The 18,601-nt window shown below is 44.2% G+C and overlaps 3 protein-coding genes and 1 non-coding gene across 4 annotated transcripts in view; 2 read left to right on the plus strand and 2 right to left on the minus strand.

Moving 5' to 3' along the window:
* The window catches only part of LOC144670314 (histone H2B-like), a 1,149,071-nt gene that overhangs the window by 94,442 nt on the left and 1,036,028 nt on the right, over window positions 1–18,601 (minus strand). The gene's annotated exons all lie outside the window — the stretch shown is intronic.
* On the minus strand, window positions 7,190–7,712 carry LOC144670311 (histone H2B-like). The gene has a single exon (XM_078532796.1). The coding sequence runs from the start codon at window positions 7,701–7,703 to the stop codon at window positions 7,326–7,328; it is 378 nt and encodes a 125-aa protein (XP_078388922.1). The 5' UTR covers window positions 7,704–7,712; the 3' UTR covers window positions 7,190–7,325.
* On the plus strand, window positions 13,055–13,523 carry LOC144670285 (histone H2B-like). Its single transcript, XM_078532772.1, has one exon. It carries the CDS (start codon window positions 13,055–13,057, stop codon window positions 13,427–13,429), a length of 375 nt encoding a protein of 124 aa, XP_078388898.1. The 3' UTR covers window positions 13,430–13,523.
* trnag-ucc (transfer RNA glycine (anticodon UCC)) lies at window positions 16,591–16,662 on the plus strand. Its single transcript has one exon. It is a non-coding gene; the product is annotated as a tRNA-Gly (tRNA).

An 18,601-nucleotide genomic window follows, 5' to 3' on the forward strand; every position in this document is an offset into this window, starting at 1 on the left:
TCTGGTAATGAATGTGCTTGTTGGAATAATTCTATATCTGACTGTTTCTGGTCCTAAATGCAATTCTGGGATTCATGCTGTAACTTCCAGTTCTGTGAACTGTACACGAGTGAGATTTGTTCAATATCTGTCACTGTTTTTTTGTGAGATGGTGGAATTCATTCTCTATCTGCAAATCTTGTACCATGTGAGAGCATAGGGTTCACTCTGCATCTGTCAATCTCTGGACTGAGTGTGTGTGAGAGATTTATTGTGTGTCTGTCAGTCTCTGCTTCTATATGCAAGTGCTGATGTCAATCTGTATCTCCCAGTCTCTGCTCTGTGAGTGTGGTCACATTCACTGTCTGCCACTGTTCTGTGTGACTGTGGGATTCATTCTGTGATCATAAGCCCTTGGGACTCAGCAAGTGTGAGAGTCAATCTGCATCTCTCCATTTCTCATCCATTATTAGGTTAATTCTGTAATTGTCATCCATTGGGGCTGTGTTGTTATGGCCTTAATTCTCCATCTGTTAGTCTCTGATTTGGGATGACAGTGTGGGATATATTCTGTATCTGACAGACTCTGGTCATGTGTGTCAGTGTGGGTTATTTTCTCTTTCTGCCATTCTCTGGTACTGAATGGGACAGTTAATTTATTTATACATCTGTCAGTCTTGTGTGCTTTTTGCGAAAGAGTTTTTAATAATGTATCTGTCTATGCTACTGTGTGTGAACATGGGATGAATTATGTACCCATCAGTCTGTGGAACTGAATGTGATTTTGTGATCCATTCCATCTGTCAGTCCCCAGAATTACAACTGAATGTGGAGCTCATTCTGAAGCTGCCAGTATCTGGAAGTGAGTGTGAGTTTGATGTTAGTTCTGCTGCCATCAGTCTTTGAATAATTATATGTGTACCTGATTCATTGTGAATGTATCAGTCTCTGGTATTGTATTCAAATGCTGTTTTCTGTCTGTATCTGTCAGTTGTGGTACTTTGTACGAGTGCAGGATGAGCTACATAAATGCAATTCTTTGATCCTGTGATTGCTCTATTCAGTTTGCTTCAAGTTTTCTGCTGTGAAATGAAAAGTGTGTTTTATTCTTTGCTTTCTTTCCGTTTCCTGTGGAGTGTAATATTGTTGCATTCAACCTGCTTCTGTCAGTCTTTTGTGTTGCATGTGAATGCCTTATTCCTTCTGTATCAGTCATCTCCTACAGAACTCCAGAAGCTTGACATCACCCAGGACAAAGCAGCCTGCTTGATTGGTGCCACATCCACAAACATTAACTCCCTCCACCACCGACACACAGTAGTAGCAGTGTATATCATCTACAAGATGAGCTGTAGGAACTCACCAAGCCTCCTTAGACAGCACCTTCCAAACCTGTATTCTATATTTTTCAATCTTAACTGCTCAATGTGAATTAGTTATTGTTGGCCATCGGTCTCAGGTACAATAAGTGAGTGTGGACTTTGTGATACCTTTGTCAGTTCCTGGTACTGTATATGACAGTGGACTATATTCAGCTTCTTTCTGTCAGTGACAGTGTATATGAAAGTAGCTTTAATTTTGTATTTGTCAATCTCCAGATTGGATGTGTGCTTGGAATTATTGTTTAAATGTCTGTTTCTAGGTGGGTGAGTGAGTTTTGGATTTATTTTCTATCTATGCATCTCTGGTGTTGAATGTAACTGGGATTTCATAAATTATGGTATCAATATTTGTTTACCATTTGATTTCTTGTAAAATATTTATTCAATGTTTTCTTTCACAGCCATAGGTTACATTCAGTAGTTTTGTATGGGATATGTAGTGCTGTTCAATTTGTATCTCTGTGAAAACAAATTGAAATGATAACATATACATCGATCTGATACATGGCCTGGTGTGTAATTCGTGCAGTTTTTAAAAGGAAATTGATACTTTAACTTGATGTTCTCATCTAACACTTAATGAGATTATGGAACTGGTATTTAATCTGTAGCCCGGTCTACACTCTGCGATACCTAAGAGCAATCCATTCTGTATCTCACAAAAGGGTAAATGTTGTCTGATGGAGTTAATAATTGGTATTTAATTTGTGGACAAGGTGACACTGTGTACTTAAAAATAATATTGGGTTTGCTTTTGCCCTGGGATTGATGTATCTAGTTCTCAGTTGTACTAGGTTGGAGTGCAATGGAAACAACTTCTCCCACCAATGCTCTGTTTGAATATTTTATTGAAAGGGCACCTCTCAACCTTTGGACCTATGTGGGTCTCTATACTGTTTCATTTTGGCCTAAAGGCCTGGCAATATCTCTGTGCTTTGTGAGTGATATTGTACTTACTGTGAGTTGGAACCATCAGGCTGCACTTTTCCTTGTTTCGAGGAATCATCTGGTTCCTTCAATTCTTTCCATGCACACAGGAAATATAACTCCTTCACCTGAAGAATAGGTGAAGTAGAAGGTACAAAAGTGATCAATGTATTTTTTTCAAGTAATAATTATTATGAAGAATCAACAGAGCAAAACCAGCAGCACACGCAGTACTGGAACAATCAGTTTCTACTCATCTGTTATTTTAAGTAGATTTGTAACAAGTTTGTGACCTGCAGAGACAACCTGTCCTGTGCACTGCTCATTGAATTAGGCTATCTGATGGAGAAATGACCTTTGCAAGGGTCAAATTTCTCTTTACATCTCCCTTTGAACTAACTGTACACCCGGAAACAAGCAGGTACTGTTTAAAATGTCTCTTTCACACTTCTCACCTGGTGCCTGAAATTGATCTTCTTTGTGTAACTGGAAACATTGTTACTGTGCGGCTATTTCCCCCGCCATTCTCTGTCCAATAACAAGGGACAGTGGGAGCCGGAACTAAGCCAGGAAGCTTCACTCGGGTTTGGGGAGAGAAAGCAGCAATGATCTTCAATGGCGAGTTCTTCTCACTCTGTCCAGACACTGCTCGAGAATGGCCTCTCCCTTCCCCCCGCTCACTCCATGTTCCGGGAGCAGCTCGTGTTCCAGGGAGCCCATTAAAAACAGCCGCCGCCTCCGCCTCAGCTGCCCGGACACTCAATGCCAATCTCTGAGCATATCTGCGGACGCGGCTCCAAACCGATGCGCTGTTTTAAGCAGATGCTGTTTGTTCACTTCCCTCTGGGGCGGTGATGTCTCCGATCGCTGCTGAATTAAACCCTATTCCGCTCACTGAGTGAATGACGCTCTCGGCCATTGTTGGTGGACTTGTTGCGCATGCGCTCTTATCCTCATGGTGACGACTCTGGGGACGGGGTTAAACAGCGCATGCGCAGATCTCCGCAGCAATTCAGCCGCTAAAATCAATGGGAATTTTCCTCATTTCACTCTCATCACAGAGAGAACAAAATCCCCGAACCTGTGTCGGCGCGGGGGGCAAGGGGCGTTGGGTGCGAGTGGACGTGTGGCGGAAGCGGGGACCATTTGCGTTTGAAGCTCTGTTTGTCCCATTTCGATATTCATTTTGCGCCCATCCCCTGCAGATTGTTTGTTATTAAACTGTCTCTCATCCCGTTAAATTTGGACTTTCTACAATCTCAGATATCTGTATTTTTTAGTTTTCACATTTTTGAGAGTTGTAATTGAATTGTATTCCATTATGCTCACTCGTAATAAAATCATTGATCATCGAGTCAATTACTCAATACTAACTGTATTATGGCCGTCTCCCCCTACCTCCCTCTGGACCATGACCCCACCACCGAACATCAAGCCATTGTTTCCAGGACTGTCACTGACCTCACCTTCTCTGGAGATCTTCCCTCCACAGATTCTAACCTCAGTCTCCCAACCTCGGACGGCCGCTTCTACCTCCTACCCAAAATCCACAAACAGGACTGTCCGGGTAGACCGATCTTTTCAGCATGTTCTTGCCCCATGGAACTCATTTCTTCTTATCATGACTCCGTTCTCTCTCCCCTTGTCCAGTCTCTTCCCACCTACATCCACGATTCATCTGGTGCCCTATATCAAATCAACAATTTCCAGTTCCCTGGCCTCAACTGCCTCCTCTTCACCATGGATGTCCAATCCCTATCAACCTCCATCCCCCACCAGGATGGTTTAAGGGCTCTCCACTTCTTCCTTGAACAGAGGCCTGAACATTCCCCATCCACCACCACTCTCCTCCGATTGGCTGAACTTGTACTCTCACTGGACAATTCCTCCTTGAACTTGACTCACTTCCTCCAAATAAAACGTGTGGTTATGGGTACCCACATGGGCCCCAGTTATGCCTGTCTCTTTATGAGGCATATGAAATATTCCTTGTTCCAGTCCTACTCAGGCCCCCTCCCACAACTCTTTCTCCTGCACATCGATGACTGCGTCGGTGCTGCTTCATGCTCTCGTCTGGACTTGGAAAATGTATTAACTTTGCTTCCAATTTCCACCCCTCCATCACTTTCACATCGTCCATCACTGACACTTCCCTTCCCATCCTTGACCTCTCTGTTTCAATTTTTGGTGATAGTCCATCAAAATTCAATACAAGCCCTCCGACTCCCACAGCTACATCGACTACAACTTCTCACACCCTGCTTCCTTTAAGGACTCCATCCCATTCTCTTAGTACCTTTGTCTCCGCAGCAATTGTTCTGTGGATGCCACTTTCCAAAACAGTGCTTTTAGCATGTCTTCCTGTTTCCTTAACTGAGGTTTCCTGCCCACGGTGGTTGACATGGCCCTCAGACGTGTCCGACACATTTCCCGCGCCTCTGCCCTCACATTGTCCTCTCCCTCCCAGAACCATGACCTTGTCCTCACTTTTCTCCCCGCCAGCATTCAAAGGATCATCCTCCACCATTTCTGCTAACTCCACGATGATGCCACCACCAAACATTTCCTCTCTTCACCTTGCCTGGTGGGATTCCATAGGGACCGCTTCCCCCAGGACACCCTGGTCCACTCCCCCATCACCCCCTAAACCTCAACCCCCTGCCACGGCACCTTCCCCTGCGACCACAGAAAGTGTAACACATGCCTCTTTACTCCCCCCCTCCTCAAATCCAAGGGCCCTAACCCTCCTTTCAAGTAAAGCAACGCTTCACTTGCACTTCGCTCAATTCAGCCGACTGCATTCGCTGCTCCCAATACGGTCTCCTCTACATTGGAGAGACCAAACGTAGACTGGGTGACCGCTTTGCGGAACACCTTCCGTCTGTTCACAATCATGACCTGGACCTCCCTGTCGCTTGCCATTTTAACACCCCATCCCGCTCTCTTGCCCACATGTCCGTCCTTGGCCTGCTGCAATGTTCCAGTGAAGCTGGAACACAAACTGGAGGAACAGCACCTCATCTTCCGACTAGGCACTTTACAGCCTTCTGGACTTAACACTGGGTTCAACAAGTTCAGATCATGAACTCTCCCCTCCATCCCCACCCCCTTTCCTATCCCCCTTTTTCCAATAATTTATATTTTTTTAAATGTATTTTTCTTTTCCCACCTATTTCCATTATTTTAAAATGTATTTCCATCCATTGTTTCATCTCCACCTTTTAGCCTATTTCGATCCCTTCCCCCCACCCACCCCACCCCACCCTCACTAGCACCATCTGTCACTTGCTCGTCCTGCTTTCTACCCTTAATGTCACCATTAGCACATTCCTTAGATAATATCACCACCGTCAATACCCCTTTGTCCTTTTGTCTATGACATCTTTGGCAACCTCCCTTTTGCCTCCACCTATCAGCGGCCCTCCACCCAGCTCTACCTGTCACAACCCCATCAACCAGCTAATATTTCACCTCATTTCAATATTCCCTCAGTTCTGATGAAGAGACACACAGACTCGAAACATTAATTGTGTTCCTCTCCACAGATGCTGTTAGACCTGCTGAGTTTTTTCAGCTACTTTTATTTTTGTTTTGGTGCACTATGGCAGAAAGGCTTTAGACAGCGACCTTTCCCCATTGCGCCTTTGCGGCGGTTGCCCCAAGCTTTAGTGCTTCCCTCAGCACATATCCCTGGACCTTGGAATGTGCCAGTCTGCAACAGTCAGCCGGGGAAGACCAACAAGTTTCAGGCAGACCAAAGGGCGTATTTCACCGAGTTGATGATCCTCCAGCTGCAGTTGATGTTTGTCTCAGTGCGTGTCCCTGGTAACAGCCCATAGAGCAGAGTCCTGCTTCCAGAGATTTTCACCATCTCACACTTTCACAAAGAATGAGGAAATCCTCTCACCTTCACTTTTTATATCTTCGGGAGGAATGGTGCTGCGGGCGTTGCTGATTGGTCACTTTGTGCTGCGTCTCGTAATGTTGTTCATATCACCAATCAGATATCTACTGAACTCACCAATCCAGGGACTCCACGGAGTGAGGGCGGAAAATACCGGCGCCAAATTATCAGATTCCAACCGATTTTTTTCAAATTTTAAAAGCCCGCAAACTTCTCAAAAACAGGACATAATATAGTACTAATTGTAAAGAGCTAATTCAGTATACGAATGTTAGATTTACTTAATCTCGCTCTCTCTTTCCCTAGTCTACAGTTTATCTCTGTCCGTTTCTGATTTTCATTCTGGGTTTATCTGTATCTAAAAACAAGTCGAAAATATCGGCGCCAAGTTTAAGGAATCCAAACTTTCTTTTTATTCGACATCGAAGACGGCCGATATATTTATAAAACAAAGAAGTGTTCAGATAGAAATTCCCATTAATAGTTAACACGATCTGACGCCAAAGTTTTAAAAATATCCATCCCTGATGGGACTATTTCACATTTTATCCCAAGTTCCAGATTCGCTTATAGAATCCGGAATCTATTCGGGGTTAATTTCGATCCTTTATGAAACCCTTTAACCAGCCGGCAGAAAGTCTCATTTACATAGTTCTGCAAACGGACGGTTTATTGTAGATATTCAACAGTCAAAAGTGAACATTTTTGGTGTAAATTTGCTAGCGTTGAGACTGAAGGTTTCTACACAACCGGGGCTGATAGGAAATGAACTGATCGATTATTGAGACCAAACTTGACCAGAACTGGAAACTGACGCATTTGCGTTTTATTCTCTCTCCAAAGCCAGGGAAAGGGGCCGAATATAAACACGTCTGAGAACAAATTACAGAGGGTCAGCGGACAGTCATTAATTTATAGGACATTATTAACAACAGCGAATGATTGAACAGAGTGATAAATCTGCATTAGCCTGAAAGTAGGAAACAAAACTAACAGAAAACATCGTTCGAAAATGTTCAAATTAGAAACACGACAAATTAAACATTGAGATGATATAGCTTTCTCGGAGAGATTGTGGGTGGCTCTTAAAAGAGCCATTGTGTTTCGGGTGTGGTTCAGTCCGTTGTGGGGTTTTACTTGGAGCTGGTGTACTTGGTCACCGCCTTTGTCCCTTCCGACACGGCGTGCTTGGCCAGTTCCCCGGGCAGCAGCAGGCGCACGGCGGTCTGGATCTCCCGGGAGCTGATGGTGCTGCGCTTGTTGTAATGGGCCAGGCGGGAAGCCTCACCCGCGATGCGCTCGAAAATATCGTTCACGAACGAGTTCATGATGCTCATGGCCTTGGAGGAGATGCCGGTGTCGGGGTGAACCTGCTTCATCACTTTGTAGATGTAGATGGAGTAACTCTCCTTCCTCGACTTCCGCCGCTTCTTGCCGCCCTTTCCTGCCGGTTTACTCACCGCTTTCTTGGCGCCCTTCTTAGCAACTGGTTTCTTCTTCTCTTCAACCATCTTCAATCTCAATTTCACACAGAAATAAACCAAACCCCTTCCGTCCGCTCATTATATAGACAGTCTGACAGATATTTGCTAATGAGGAATGGGAGAACAATGATTCTGATTGGACAATTTTAAAACAAAACGGGGACTTAGTTTGTGATTTTTTTTTGATTGGATAGCTAAACCGACCAATTATATTTAGGTTTCTCCACCAATCATAAGCCTCCTTACTACAATCAGGAAATACATTTTCCAAAGCCCCTCTCCAGCCGGAGTTTCTCAGTGTGTAAGGATACACCGGGAAATGTCGCCTGGCTGTCGGTGCGAGGGGCTGTCCGGGAATGTGGGTTCATTCAGGAATTGTGAGTATCTGGTCTTCTTCTTATCGTGTCCACGGACAGTCTATACATGGCCCAGCCAGAACTGGACACATTGTTGCGCCTTGTTGTTGAATTCGGCAAGATCTGCAACAGTGCAAGGTTCCTCTAGCGATAGGCATTGCAGGAGATGTTGCATAGTTTGTGGCTCAGTTCCACATTCACAAGGTGTCGGGCTGGTTGTATATCCCCATTTTCTTAGTGACACCTTTGAACGACCTACACCAGTCCTAAGTCTGTTAAGGCACTTGAATGTTGCCCAGTTGCAATTAGCTCCTTGGGGAAGGCTTTCATCCGGTAGAATTTCCATCGCTGGGGGTTGTTTGAGACTGGCGAGCCAGTCTTTCCACAAGGCGATGCGGGCTTCAGATGGGGTGGATTGTAATGGAACAACACTGTTCATGAAGCTCTTCCTTGACTTTAGGCGGCTGGGTGTAGGTGTATGACCATGTAGAGGGTGCCTCTCATCTGATGTTTGACGGAGTCGCTCTTTCTTGCTGGCTACCGTTCTTCTTATATCAGGGGGAGTGATATCCGCCAGGATATATAGGCTGTTGGTGTTTGTTAGTTTTAAACAACCTGTGATAAGTCGGCAGCTTGCATTCAGAACGGCATCCATCTTCTTAGCATGAGTAGATCTTTCCCATGCAGGGCAGGTGTATTCCCCAGTGGAATAGCAAAGAGCAAGTGCACTGGTTCGCAATGTTTTCGGGCTTGCTCCCCATTTTGTGTTAGTGAGCTTATTCTGGATGTTGTTTTGTGCGCTCACTTTTGCCTTTGTCTTTTTGATGTGGTTCTTGAAGGTGAGGCATCTGTCAAGGGTGACTCCTAAGTAGATAGGGTGCTCGCAATGCGTCAGTGTTGCTCCACACCAGGTTACTTTAAGCTGGCGTTTGGCTTCACGCTTTCTGAGGTGGAATGCACAAACATGCGTCTTTGATGGGTTTGTGCGAAGGTGGTTTTCTTCATAGTAGGTTGTAGGTCCCTCCAAGGCCTCAGAAAGTGTTTTCTCCACGATGCTAAAATCAGTGCTTTGGGCAGTGGCACATAAGTCATCAGCATATATAAAACATGTCTGGTAATGTGTGTAATTTATTCATTCTCTGATCCTGTGTGTGTTTGGAAGGCCGTGGTACAGTATGCGAGTGTCGGGTTTATTCTGTATCTGTGACTTGATGGGACCATGTCTCAGTGTTGGGCTCACTTGGCATCCTGAAACTCATTGTGCATCTGTCCGTTATTGGTGCATGTAAACAAATTCATTTGCTTCTTGGGACTATAAGCCAGAGCGGAATAAAATCAGTATGTGTTTCTCTCGGCCACAGAAATTGTTGGATTGATTCTGTACCTGTCAGTCCCTGTAATTGGATGTTAATGAGATTCTGTATTTGTCAGTCTCTGGCACTGTAGGTCAGTGTGTTATAGGTTCTATATCTTTCAGTCTGTGTTACTATATCTGAGTCTGTGAACTTCTCATTCACTATCAGTGCCTGATACTGTGTGTGAATGTGAGATTAATTATATACCTGTCAACATCCGTTGCTGAATGGCAGTGTGGAGTTCAGTCTGTATCGGCACTGATTCAATGTGAGTCATTCTCAGCAGCCCCATCTCTTGCAATGTTTGACGCAGTTAATCTCAGTGTCACATACAGCACCAAAGACAACCAAATCTGGAATCTGTCTCAATGGGTTGTACTGGATATGAGTGTGGTTAATTCTCTTTTAATCAGTGGTGCTGTGTGGAAGTTTGCAATCCATTTTCTTTCTGTTGAACTCTGGGACGCTGTGTAAACGTTGGTTCCATTTTCTAGTGCAGTGCCTGATGCTTTGCTGAAATGAAGAATTCATTTTGTCTCTATCAGTCTTTGGCTCTGAGATTCCTCTGTTTTTCTCAGTCTGTGGTACTGTGTGAATGTCAGATTCATTCTGTATCTCTACATCTCTGGGACAATTTGAGATTCATCCTGTATCTATCAGTCAGTGTGCTTTGTGTGATGTGGGATTCATTCTGTACCTGAAATTCTTTGGCACAGCCTATGCACTGGGATTCATTTTGTATTACTCTCTTTCACAGTGCATTTATTGGTCATCATACTGTATCTCACAGTGTCTGGTATTGTGCAAGATGTGTTGAGTAGTCTCTGGTGCTGTCTGTAAGAGAGACAGTTGTTGTTTAGTTCTCAGTTTTTGATGTTGCATGTGACTCTGGGAATAATTCTGTATCTGTCTGTCATATTTATCTCAGGAGTATTGTTCAAAATGCAATGCTTAACATCTTCAAACCTTTAGGAAAGTAGTTTTATCATCCTCATTCTTACTTGGCCTGGCTTATATTTGATCCTAGAACCAAGCACAACAATGACGTTGACTCTGAACTGCCATCTACAATTGCCGAGTAAACAACTCAGTTGAATTCAAGAAGGCAGCTCACCACAACCTACCCCAGGGCAATTAGGAATGGGCCCATATCCCATGAATGAATGAAAAAGCTCACATCTCCTACAATAACCAGTTATCACTAACACTCTAGATGATTGTCAGAATTGAGCCTACCTGACAATATCTCCACTTCAGAGTTAAGTTCACATTTTCATATCAGGCTGACTATCATTATTTTTAATCGAGCAGAATTATCAAGTGGCCTTTCTACAGATAAATGTTAAAAAGTGTCAGACTTATCAACTGCTCTTTAGACCTGTAATTATCTGACCTTGTGTTGTGAGCCTATATCCCATGAATGAATAAAAAAGCAAAAACCTCCTACAATAACCAGTGATTACTAACACTCGAGATGTTTGTCAGAATTGAGTCTCCCTGAAAATTGCTCCAATTTCGAGTTAGGTTCACATTTTCATTTCCCATTCACAATCAGTTTTTCTTTAATCTTGCAGCCTTATCAAGTGGTTTTTATACTGATAAATGTTTAAAAGTGTCAGACGTATCAACTGCTCTTTAGACCTGTAATTATATGATCTTGTGTAGTGAGTGAGGAGATTCCCCACTGGGTCGTGCAAAGCAGAAATCTGGATGGAAATTAATTCCAATGCCTGGAAATCAGGTAGAATACAAGTCTGAATTTCTGATTTTCATCCTTAGTCGATCAGGCTTCTTGCTGGGAGCGTGAACTTGCAAAGTGGTGTTTGAAACCAAACAAACCACACTAGATCCCTCTTCATTTGTGGAGATAAATCCAAGGAAAGCAGTTATATTTCAGATGGAGAATTGGGATGGGTACCAGACACAGCTCAGGACAACTAAACTTGCACTCAGAGAGTGTAAGGGATAATGGGGAAGAAGATGGCAGATAAATGAATCCCAATATGGAGTTATCCATATTACAGTTGAAACCTCATCAGTAATCAGCACTGGATTAGAATAGCTGAGACTATTAACCTCGGGAAAGGATGGATGTTGAATGGACATGATCAATGTCAATAAAGAGAATCAATTTTGCCCACGTGGAAAGATAATTTGATCTCGTTGGACAAGAGGGAAATAGAAAAAAGAACAAGAGGAAAATTAAATAGGCCGGTGAGGAAGAATATGCCAGTGGGAGCAGCTCAGCTGCTCTTGCAGAGAGCTGGCACAGATACTATGGGCCGAATGGCCTCCCTTTGCTGTAACAATTGTGAGATTCTATTCTATATATTATGAGTGTAAGCCTGACTTATGTTTAATATAAAATGTGTTTCAACTGGAGTTAATAGCTGTGGGTATTAATCAGATATTATGTCAGAGTTTTGGATTAGAGTTCCATCTCTGCGAACACAATCCTGAATGTCCATATATCATACAATCTAATACATTTCCCAGGATGTATGATCAGCTTCATGCAGATTGTAGATACACTGAGGTTTGGGGAGTGGTATGTAATGCATTGTTCAGTCTGCAGTCTTAGTCCTTTAACTTTGATTCTGTCTCTAATTTTCTCAGTAAATCATGGATGGTGGGCCCTCCTCTTAGAACATATACATTCCAATCGGAGCAAAAAATTCCATGAATTCTGAGATATCCCTTTAAATATCTGCCACTGCCTATCCCTTCGCCATGATCTCATTGAATGACGGAGCAGGCTCGAGTGACTGAGGGGCCGAATCCTGCTCCTGGTTCGTATGTTCCTGACTATGTTAGTACCAGAATTAACCAAAGTAATTCCACTCTCACATACAGCAGTAAAGATAAACAGATGCAGAATATGTTTCAAAGATTCCCAGATGTTGACAACGACTCTCACATTCCTATTCAATACCAGAAACTGACAGATACAGACTGAATTCTACACTCTGATTGCGGATCAGATGTTGGCATGTCCAGAATTAATCTCAAACACAGACCGGGTTCTGGGAGTGAATGCGAATTGCACACTCGGATAGCAGCACAGACTGAAATATATACAATCAATGCCACACTGATTTACAGCGCCAGAAACTGAGAAACTCATGAGTGAATCTCATTTCCAGTTCCATAAACTGAGAAACTCATGAGCGAATTTCATTTCCAGTTCCATAAACTGACAAGCACAGGATACATCAGACACACACTGTACCACAGCTTCAAGAACAGAATGTACCCACTGTACTCTATCCCCCTACCTCACACAGTATCCGAGTAAGTGGCACACATTAGCAGAGCGTCAGAGAACCAGAAGGAAACTTGCATCCCCGGACGGTCCCTCGCACCGACAGCCAGACAACATTTCCCAATATATCTTTACACACTGAGAAACTCTGGCTGGAGAGAAGCCTTGTAGAATATGTTGCCTGGTTGCAGTAAATTGGCTAATGATTGGTGGAGAATTCGAAATCTGATTGGATATTTAAAGACACCAATCAGAAAAATAAGAGAGAAGAGGCTGTTTTAGTTTTTAAAAAGTGTCCAATCAGAATCAAAGTTCTCCAATCCTTCATTAGCATAGACCTGGGAGACTGTCTATTTAATCGGCGCTCGGAAGGGATTTGGTTTATTTCTGTGTCTGAAACTGAAAATGGTAGATGAGAAGAAACAAGTTCCCAAGAAGGGAGCCAAGAAAGCCTTAAAGAAACCGGTAGCAAAGGGCGGCAAGAAGCGGCGAAAGTCGAGGAAGGAGAGTTACGCCATCTACATCTACAAAGTGATGAAGCAGGTTCACCCCGACACCGGCATCTCCTCCAAGGCCATGAGCATCATGAACTCGTTCGTGAGCGATATTTTCGAGCGCATCGCGGGTGAGGCTTCCCGCCTGGCCCATTACAACAAGCGCAGCACCATCAGCTCCCGGGAGATCCAGACCGCCGTGCGCCTGCTGCTGCCCGGGGAACTGGCCAAGCACGCCGTGTCGGAAGGGACAAAGGCGGTGACCAAGTACACCAGCTCCAAGTAAAACCCCACAATGGACTGAACAACATTCACAACACAACGGCTCTTTTAAGAGCCACTCACAATCTCTCTGAAAAAGCTATTTCATCTCAATTTTTACTTTGTCATGTTTTAAATTTGAACATTTCGAACAATGTTATTTTCATGTTATTTCCATCATATTCGGGCTAATGTAGATTTATCACTCGCTGAATTCTTAGGTCCTGATAATAATGCCCCATAAATGAATGACTGCCCGCTCACCCTCTGCTCTTTGTTCTCAGACGTGTTTATATTCGGCCCCTTTCCCTGGCTTTGGAGAGAGAATAAAACTCAAATGCGTCAGTTTCCAGTTCTGGTCAAGTTTGGTCTCAATAATCGATCCGTTCATTTCCTATCAGCCCCGGTTGTGTCGGAACCTTCAGTCTCAACGCTGGCAAATTTACACCAGACATGTTTGCTTTTGACTCTCACGAATATCGACAATGTACCGTCCGTTTGTAGAACGATGTCAATGAGACTTTGCCGGCTGGTTAAAGGGTTTCATAAAAGATGGAAATTTTCTCCGAATAGATCCCGTATCTGGAACTTGGGATAAAATGTGAAATAGTCCCATCAGGGACGGGGAATTTTAAAACTTTGTCGTCACACCGAGTTCACTTTATACATAAGACTTTCTACATGAAATTTATTCCTTATTTTATAAATCTATCGGCCGCCTTTTCGATGTCGAAAAGCGTAAATTTGGAGCTGTTATTATCGGCTGGTTTTCAGGTTCAGATAAACCCAGACTGAAAATCAGAAACAGACAAATACAGATCAACCGTAGAATAGAGAAAGGGAGAGCGAGATTAAGTAAATCTAACATTCGTATATTAAATACTGAATTACCTGTTTCCAATTAACACTATGTTCTGTCCGTTTTTTTACAAATTTGGCGGGCTTTGAAAATTTGTCAAAAAAATTGGTTGAAATTTGGCGCCGGTATTTTCCGCCCTCACTCCGTGAGTCTCCGGATTGGTGAGTTCAGTAGATATCTGATTGGTGATATGAACAAAGACGCGGCACAAAGTGACCAATCAGCAATGCCCGCAGCACCATTCCTCCCGAAGCTATAAGAGAAGCGAATGTGAGAGGATTTCCTCATTCTCTGTGAAAGTGTTTGTGAGATTGTGAAATGTCTGGAAGAGGAAAGACCGGCGGTAAAGTTCGATCCAAGGCCAGATCTCGCTCCTCCCGGGCTGGACTGCAGTTCCCGGTGGGCCGTGTTCACAGGCACCTGAGAAAGGGCAACTATGCTGAGCGTGTGGGTGCCGGAGCCCCGGTCTATCTGGCTGCTGTGCTCGAGTATCTGACGGCTGAAATCCTCGAGCTGGCCGGTAACGCGGCCCGGGACAACAAGAAGACCCGCATCATCCCCAGACACCTGCAGCTGGCCGTCCGCAACGACGAGGAGCTCAACAAGCTGCTGGGAGGGGTGACCATCGCTCAGGGCGGGGTGCTGCCTAATATCCAGGCCGTGCTGCTGCCCAAGAAAACCAGCGCCGCTGCGGGCTCGAAGACCAAGTGAAGCGGCCATTCTTTAATCTAATAACCCAAAGGCTCTTTTCAGAGCCACTCACAGAGTCTGTGAAAGGGCTGCTCACTGTCTGAACTCATTTCATTCTGGCTCTGAAGGAGCGTCATGCCCATTCGGAACGGTAACTCTGTCCCCACACAGATGCTGCCAGACCTGCTGAGTTTTTTCCAGCATTTTCGTTAAAAAATACTAGCTTCGCTGCAAAAGACAGCCCGGCATACCTTACAACCCGCTTTCAATTCGGATTCCTTACCTGATCTGTTTGTAACAGGCGGGTAGAAAGCTATTGATGGGCGAAATGACCGTGAAGGCCGATAGTTCTGGGTCTCACACATAAACATCATGAACTGTATGGGTTTTATTCAGGTCACGGTTCAATAGATGTTGAAGAGAAAATGGTGTGAGTCATGTTTCCACTATACTGTAGTGGGAGAGTGGGGTCTGGGGAGGTAATACACCGCTCCACTCCCCACTTAAGACATCAACAACCTTAATAAATGAACTAATGACCGAAAAAGGACATGTTTGATTCATCTTTAGATTTCTCTCTCCCGTTCCCAAGTCAGTGCTCTTAATGTGACGTTTTTGGTGGCTCTTAAAAGAGCCTTTGTTGTGTGTTTGGTAGAAAGGGTCGAGTTGTTCAGCTGCCGCATCCATAGAGAGTGCGTCCCTGGCGAGCTAGGCGGCGGATTGCTGGTTTGGTGATGCCCTGGATATTATCACGAAGCACTTTGCGATGCCGCTTTGCTCCGCCTTTCCCCAGTCCTTTAAACCAGCAATCCGCCGCCTCTCACTCTCTGTCCCTTTCTCAGTCAGGTCGGGGCGGGCTACATAAAAGAGGAACGTGAAGCAGCTCGAAACAAATCTTACTCAATGGAACGTCTTGTTTATCTATAGTTAGAAACCCGGATCTTTTAAATCCAGACCTGTCAGCAATATCCCCGCCTCATTCCAGTCGCTTCTACAAACAGACAAACAGTCTGCTTCCATTTCTAGGACAGCTTCTATTCCAAATGATTGGGACTAAGAACAAGATAAAATCGGATCACGGGTCTGTAATTTAGTTTATTGAGCGGGAATTCGAAAAGTTTTGCAAAGATTGAACCGGTCAGTGAAAGTGTCTGTCTAACAACTGGAAATGAATACCGGCTGAAATTTAAACGGTTGGTATTGAATTTGTGACAACAAATCAATTATTTTAAGGGAAGTGTTGGTGTAGTTATTTCAGAGAGAACTTCATCACCCCTTCCAGGATAAGTTGCATTTTTTTACTGTTCGGAACTTTGTGGATATCTACATGGAGCCGTTGTAGTTGGTCACTATCTTTGTCTGTTTCACGGCCCGTTCCCCGGGCAGCAACAGACCTTTTCCTGTCTCGATGTGTCCACAGAAACAACAGGAGCCAATTTATTGTGGACTGGTGCCATCTGCTGGCTGCACGTGAGACGTGCAAAGAGGTAACTTCTTTGGGGACATTTTAAATGAGTGTGAAACAACATAAACATGGTGAGAATTATTGCAAAACAGTTTATCATTCATACACAAGATGCCAAAGATATAGTGTGTTTCCCGGTACTATAAATGCTGACTGTGATTTAAAGAAGTGTGCGATGGTGGTATAGTGGTGAGCATAGCTGCCTTCCAAGCAGTTGACCCGGGTTCGATTCCCGGCCATCGCAGTAATGACTTATTTTTCAGCATTATCCGTGATCAGACCACAATTCCGGACCCGCAGAGTTAATCTCTGTGGTTTCCAAAATTAGATAAAGAACAGAAAGTGTGGGGAGATTTCCAACAAGAAAATAAAGGACTAACGAAATAAAATAAGTCTAACATTTTCATCACTCACGTTTTTCGAACGTAAAATTCGGGCCTTGGGTGGAAAGACGCCTCACCTCCTCCCCCTCGCATATTTCCGATATGTCGATGATACGTTTGTTATATTTAAATCCGCAGCTGCATGTAACAATTTCCTTACATGTCTTTATGGGCTCCATCCTGCGCTCAAATTCACCTATGAAATGGAGCAGTCAAAATAACTCCCCTTCCTTGACACACTAGTTGAGAAATCTTCCAGAGGATTCTCTACCAGGATTACCGTAAGCCGACCTTCACTGGTCAATATACGCGTTGGGATTCTTACAGTCCCACGCTCTGTAAGATTGGTCTCATCGGCAACCTTGTAAATAGGGCCCGAGCCATTTGCTCACCGTGCAAGCTTGATGCTGAAACCGGGCTCATCAAAGGCATCCTGCAGGGTAATGGCTCCCCTGATCAGATCATTTCGCGCTGTGTATCACACAAGCTCATGACCGGACCTAAGACGGTCACTTTCCACCCTGAAGTATATTCTCTATCAGTATAAATTGGTGTCTTCCCCTTATATTGGTTTTCTTGGGAGTGTCCTGTTGAGTGCAGAAGGAAAAGCTTTGACATGTCTCTTTTTTCAGCCATTCTCAAATACATTGGCGCTTATTTTCAATTTGAAAACCCGTTTCAGCTCTGCCAGTGTGGCTCAATCAATCTGCGGCCCATTTTCTCATTAATCTTTGAAAGTTGGTGAAATAAGCTGCTCTCTGATTGGTTACAAAAGCCACCCAATGAGATTCCGAACACATTGACCATTCAGAAGTGGCCGACTGCATTCCCCAAAGACAGGGGAAGGGCGAGTGCGGGATGAATTCTTCATTCGTGGTGTAAGTGTGTGTAAGATTGTAGAAAGACCGGCGGTAGAGCCCAGGACAAAGCCAAAGCCAAGTCTCGCTCCTCCCGGGCTGGACTGCAGCTCCCCGCGGGCCGTGTTCACAGGGTCCTGAGAAAGAGCAGCGATGCTGAGCGTGTGGCTGCTGGAGCGCTCCGCTCTTCCGATTGTAACATTCCCGGCCGCTTTCAGGGGACAGGATCAGAAATCAGCCGTTTCTCTCTGTCCCGATGAAGCCTGTGTGAAGGAGTCGGTTGGTAACCAATGTCATTGCGTTTCCAGTGAGCTGAGATTGGCTCTGTTTTAAATCGCTGCTTTGTTACCGCCGGTTACAGATAAGAGATTGACACATTTAATCTGTTCCTAAAATAGCGCCAGGATTCTGTGACGCAAAATGCAATATTACAGCTCCTAAAGTGTGAGATTAAAATTGCCTGGAAATTAAGCCGTTCGGCTATTATCTTTTTTTTCCGTCAAATTGGCAGGCTTTTCGATTTTGAAAATATAAGCCAATCGGCACGTCCAATTCCTGCTACCTGGCTCTCCGAATGGTTGAAGATTTGGATTGAGAATGGACTGCCCAATCAGAGCTAGAGCCTGTCTAAAGCCTCTCAAACCATTCACAATGATTATTTATGGATGTTAAACTGATGGAATCTGTACCTTCCACCCCATCTGTACTTGAGTCCTAAAATATATTTTTTTCCAACAGGCAAATAATTGAAGGAACCAGAATAAATGTGGTGTTTCCTCCAGCCAAGTTAGAATGAAGATTCCCGCCAGCTCCTCCCACACAGTCCGTACATTATCATTAACAGAGCGCAGAGACACAGACAGGACATCAATTTCACAGTCACAGACAGCAGAAATAGTTCCAGAGTCACACTTTCCATCCATCAATCAAAGAGTGCAGGAGA

This window comes from Cetorhinus maximus, chromosome 31 (assembly GCF_964194155.1).
Source record: "Cetorhinus maximus chromosome 31, sCetMax3.hap1.1, whole genome shotgun sequence".
Classification (NCBI taxonomy): Eukaryota; Metazoa; Chordata; class Chondrichthyes; order Lamniformes; family Cetorhinidae; genus Cetorhinus; species Cetorhinus maximus.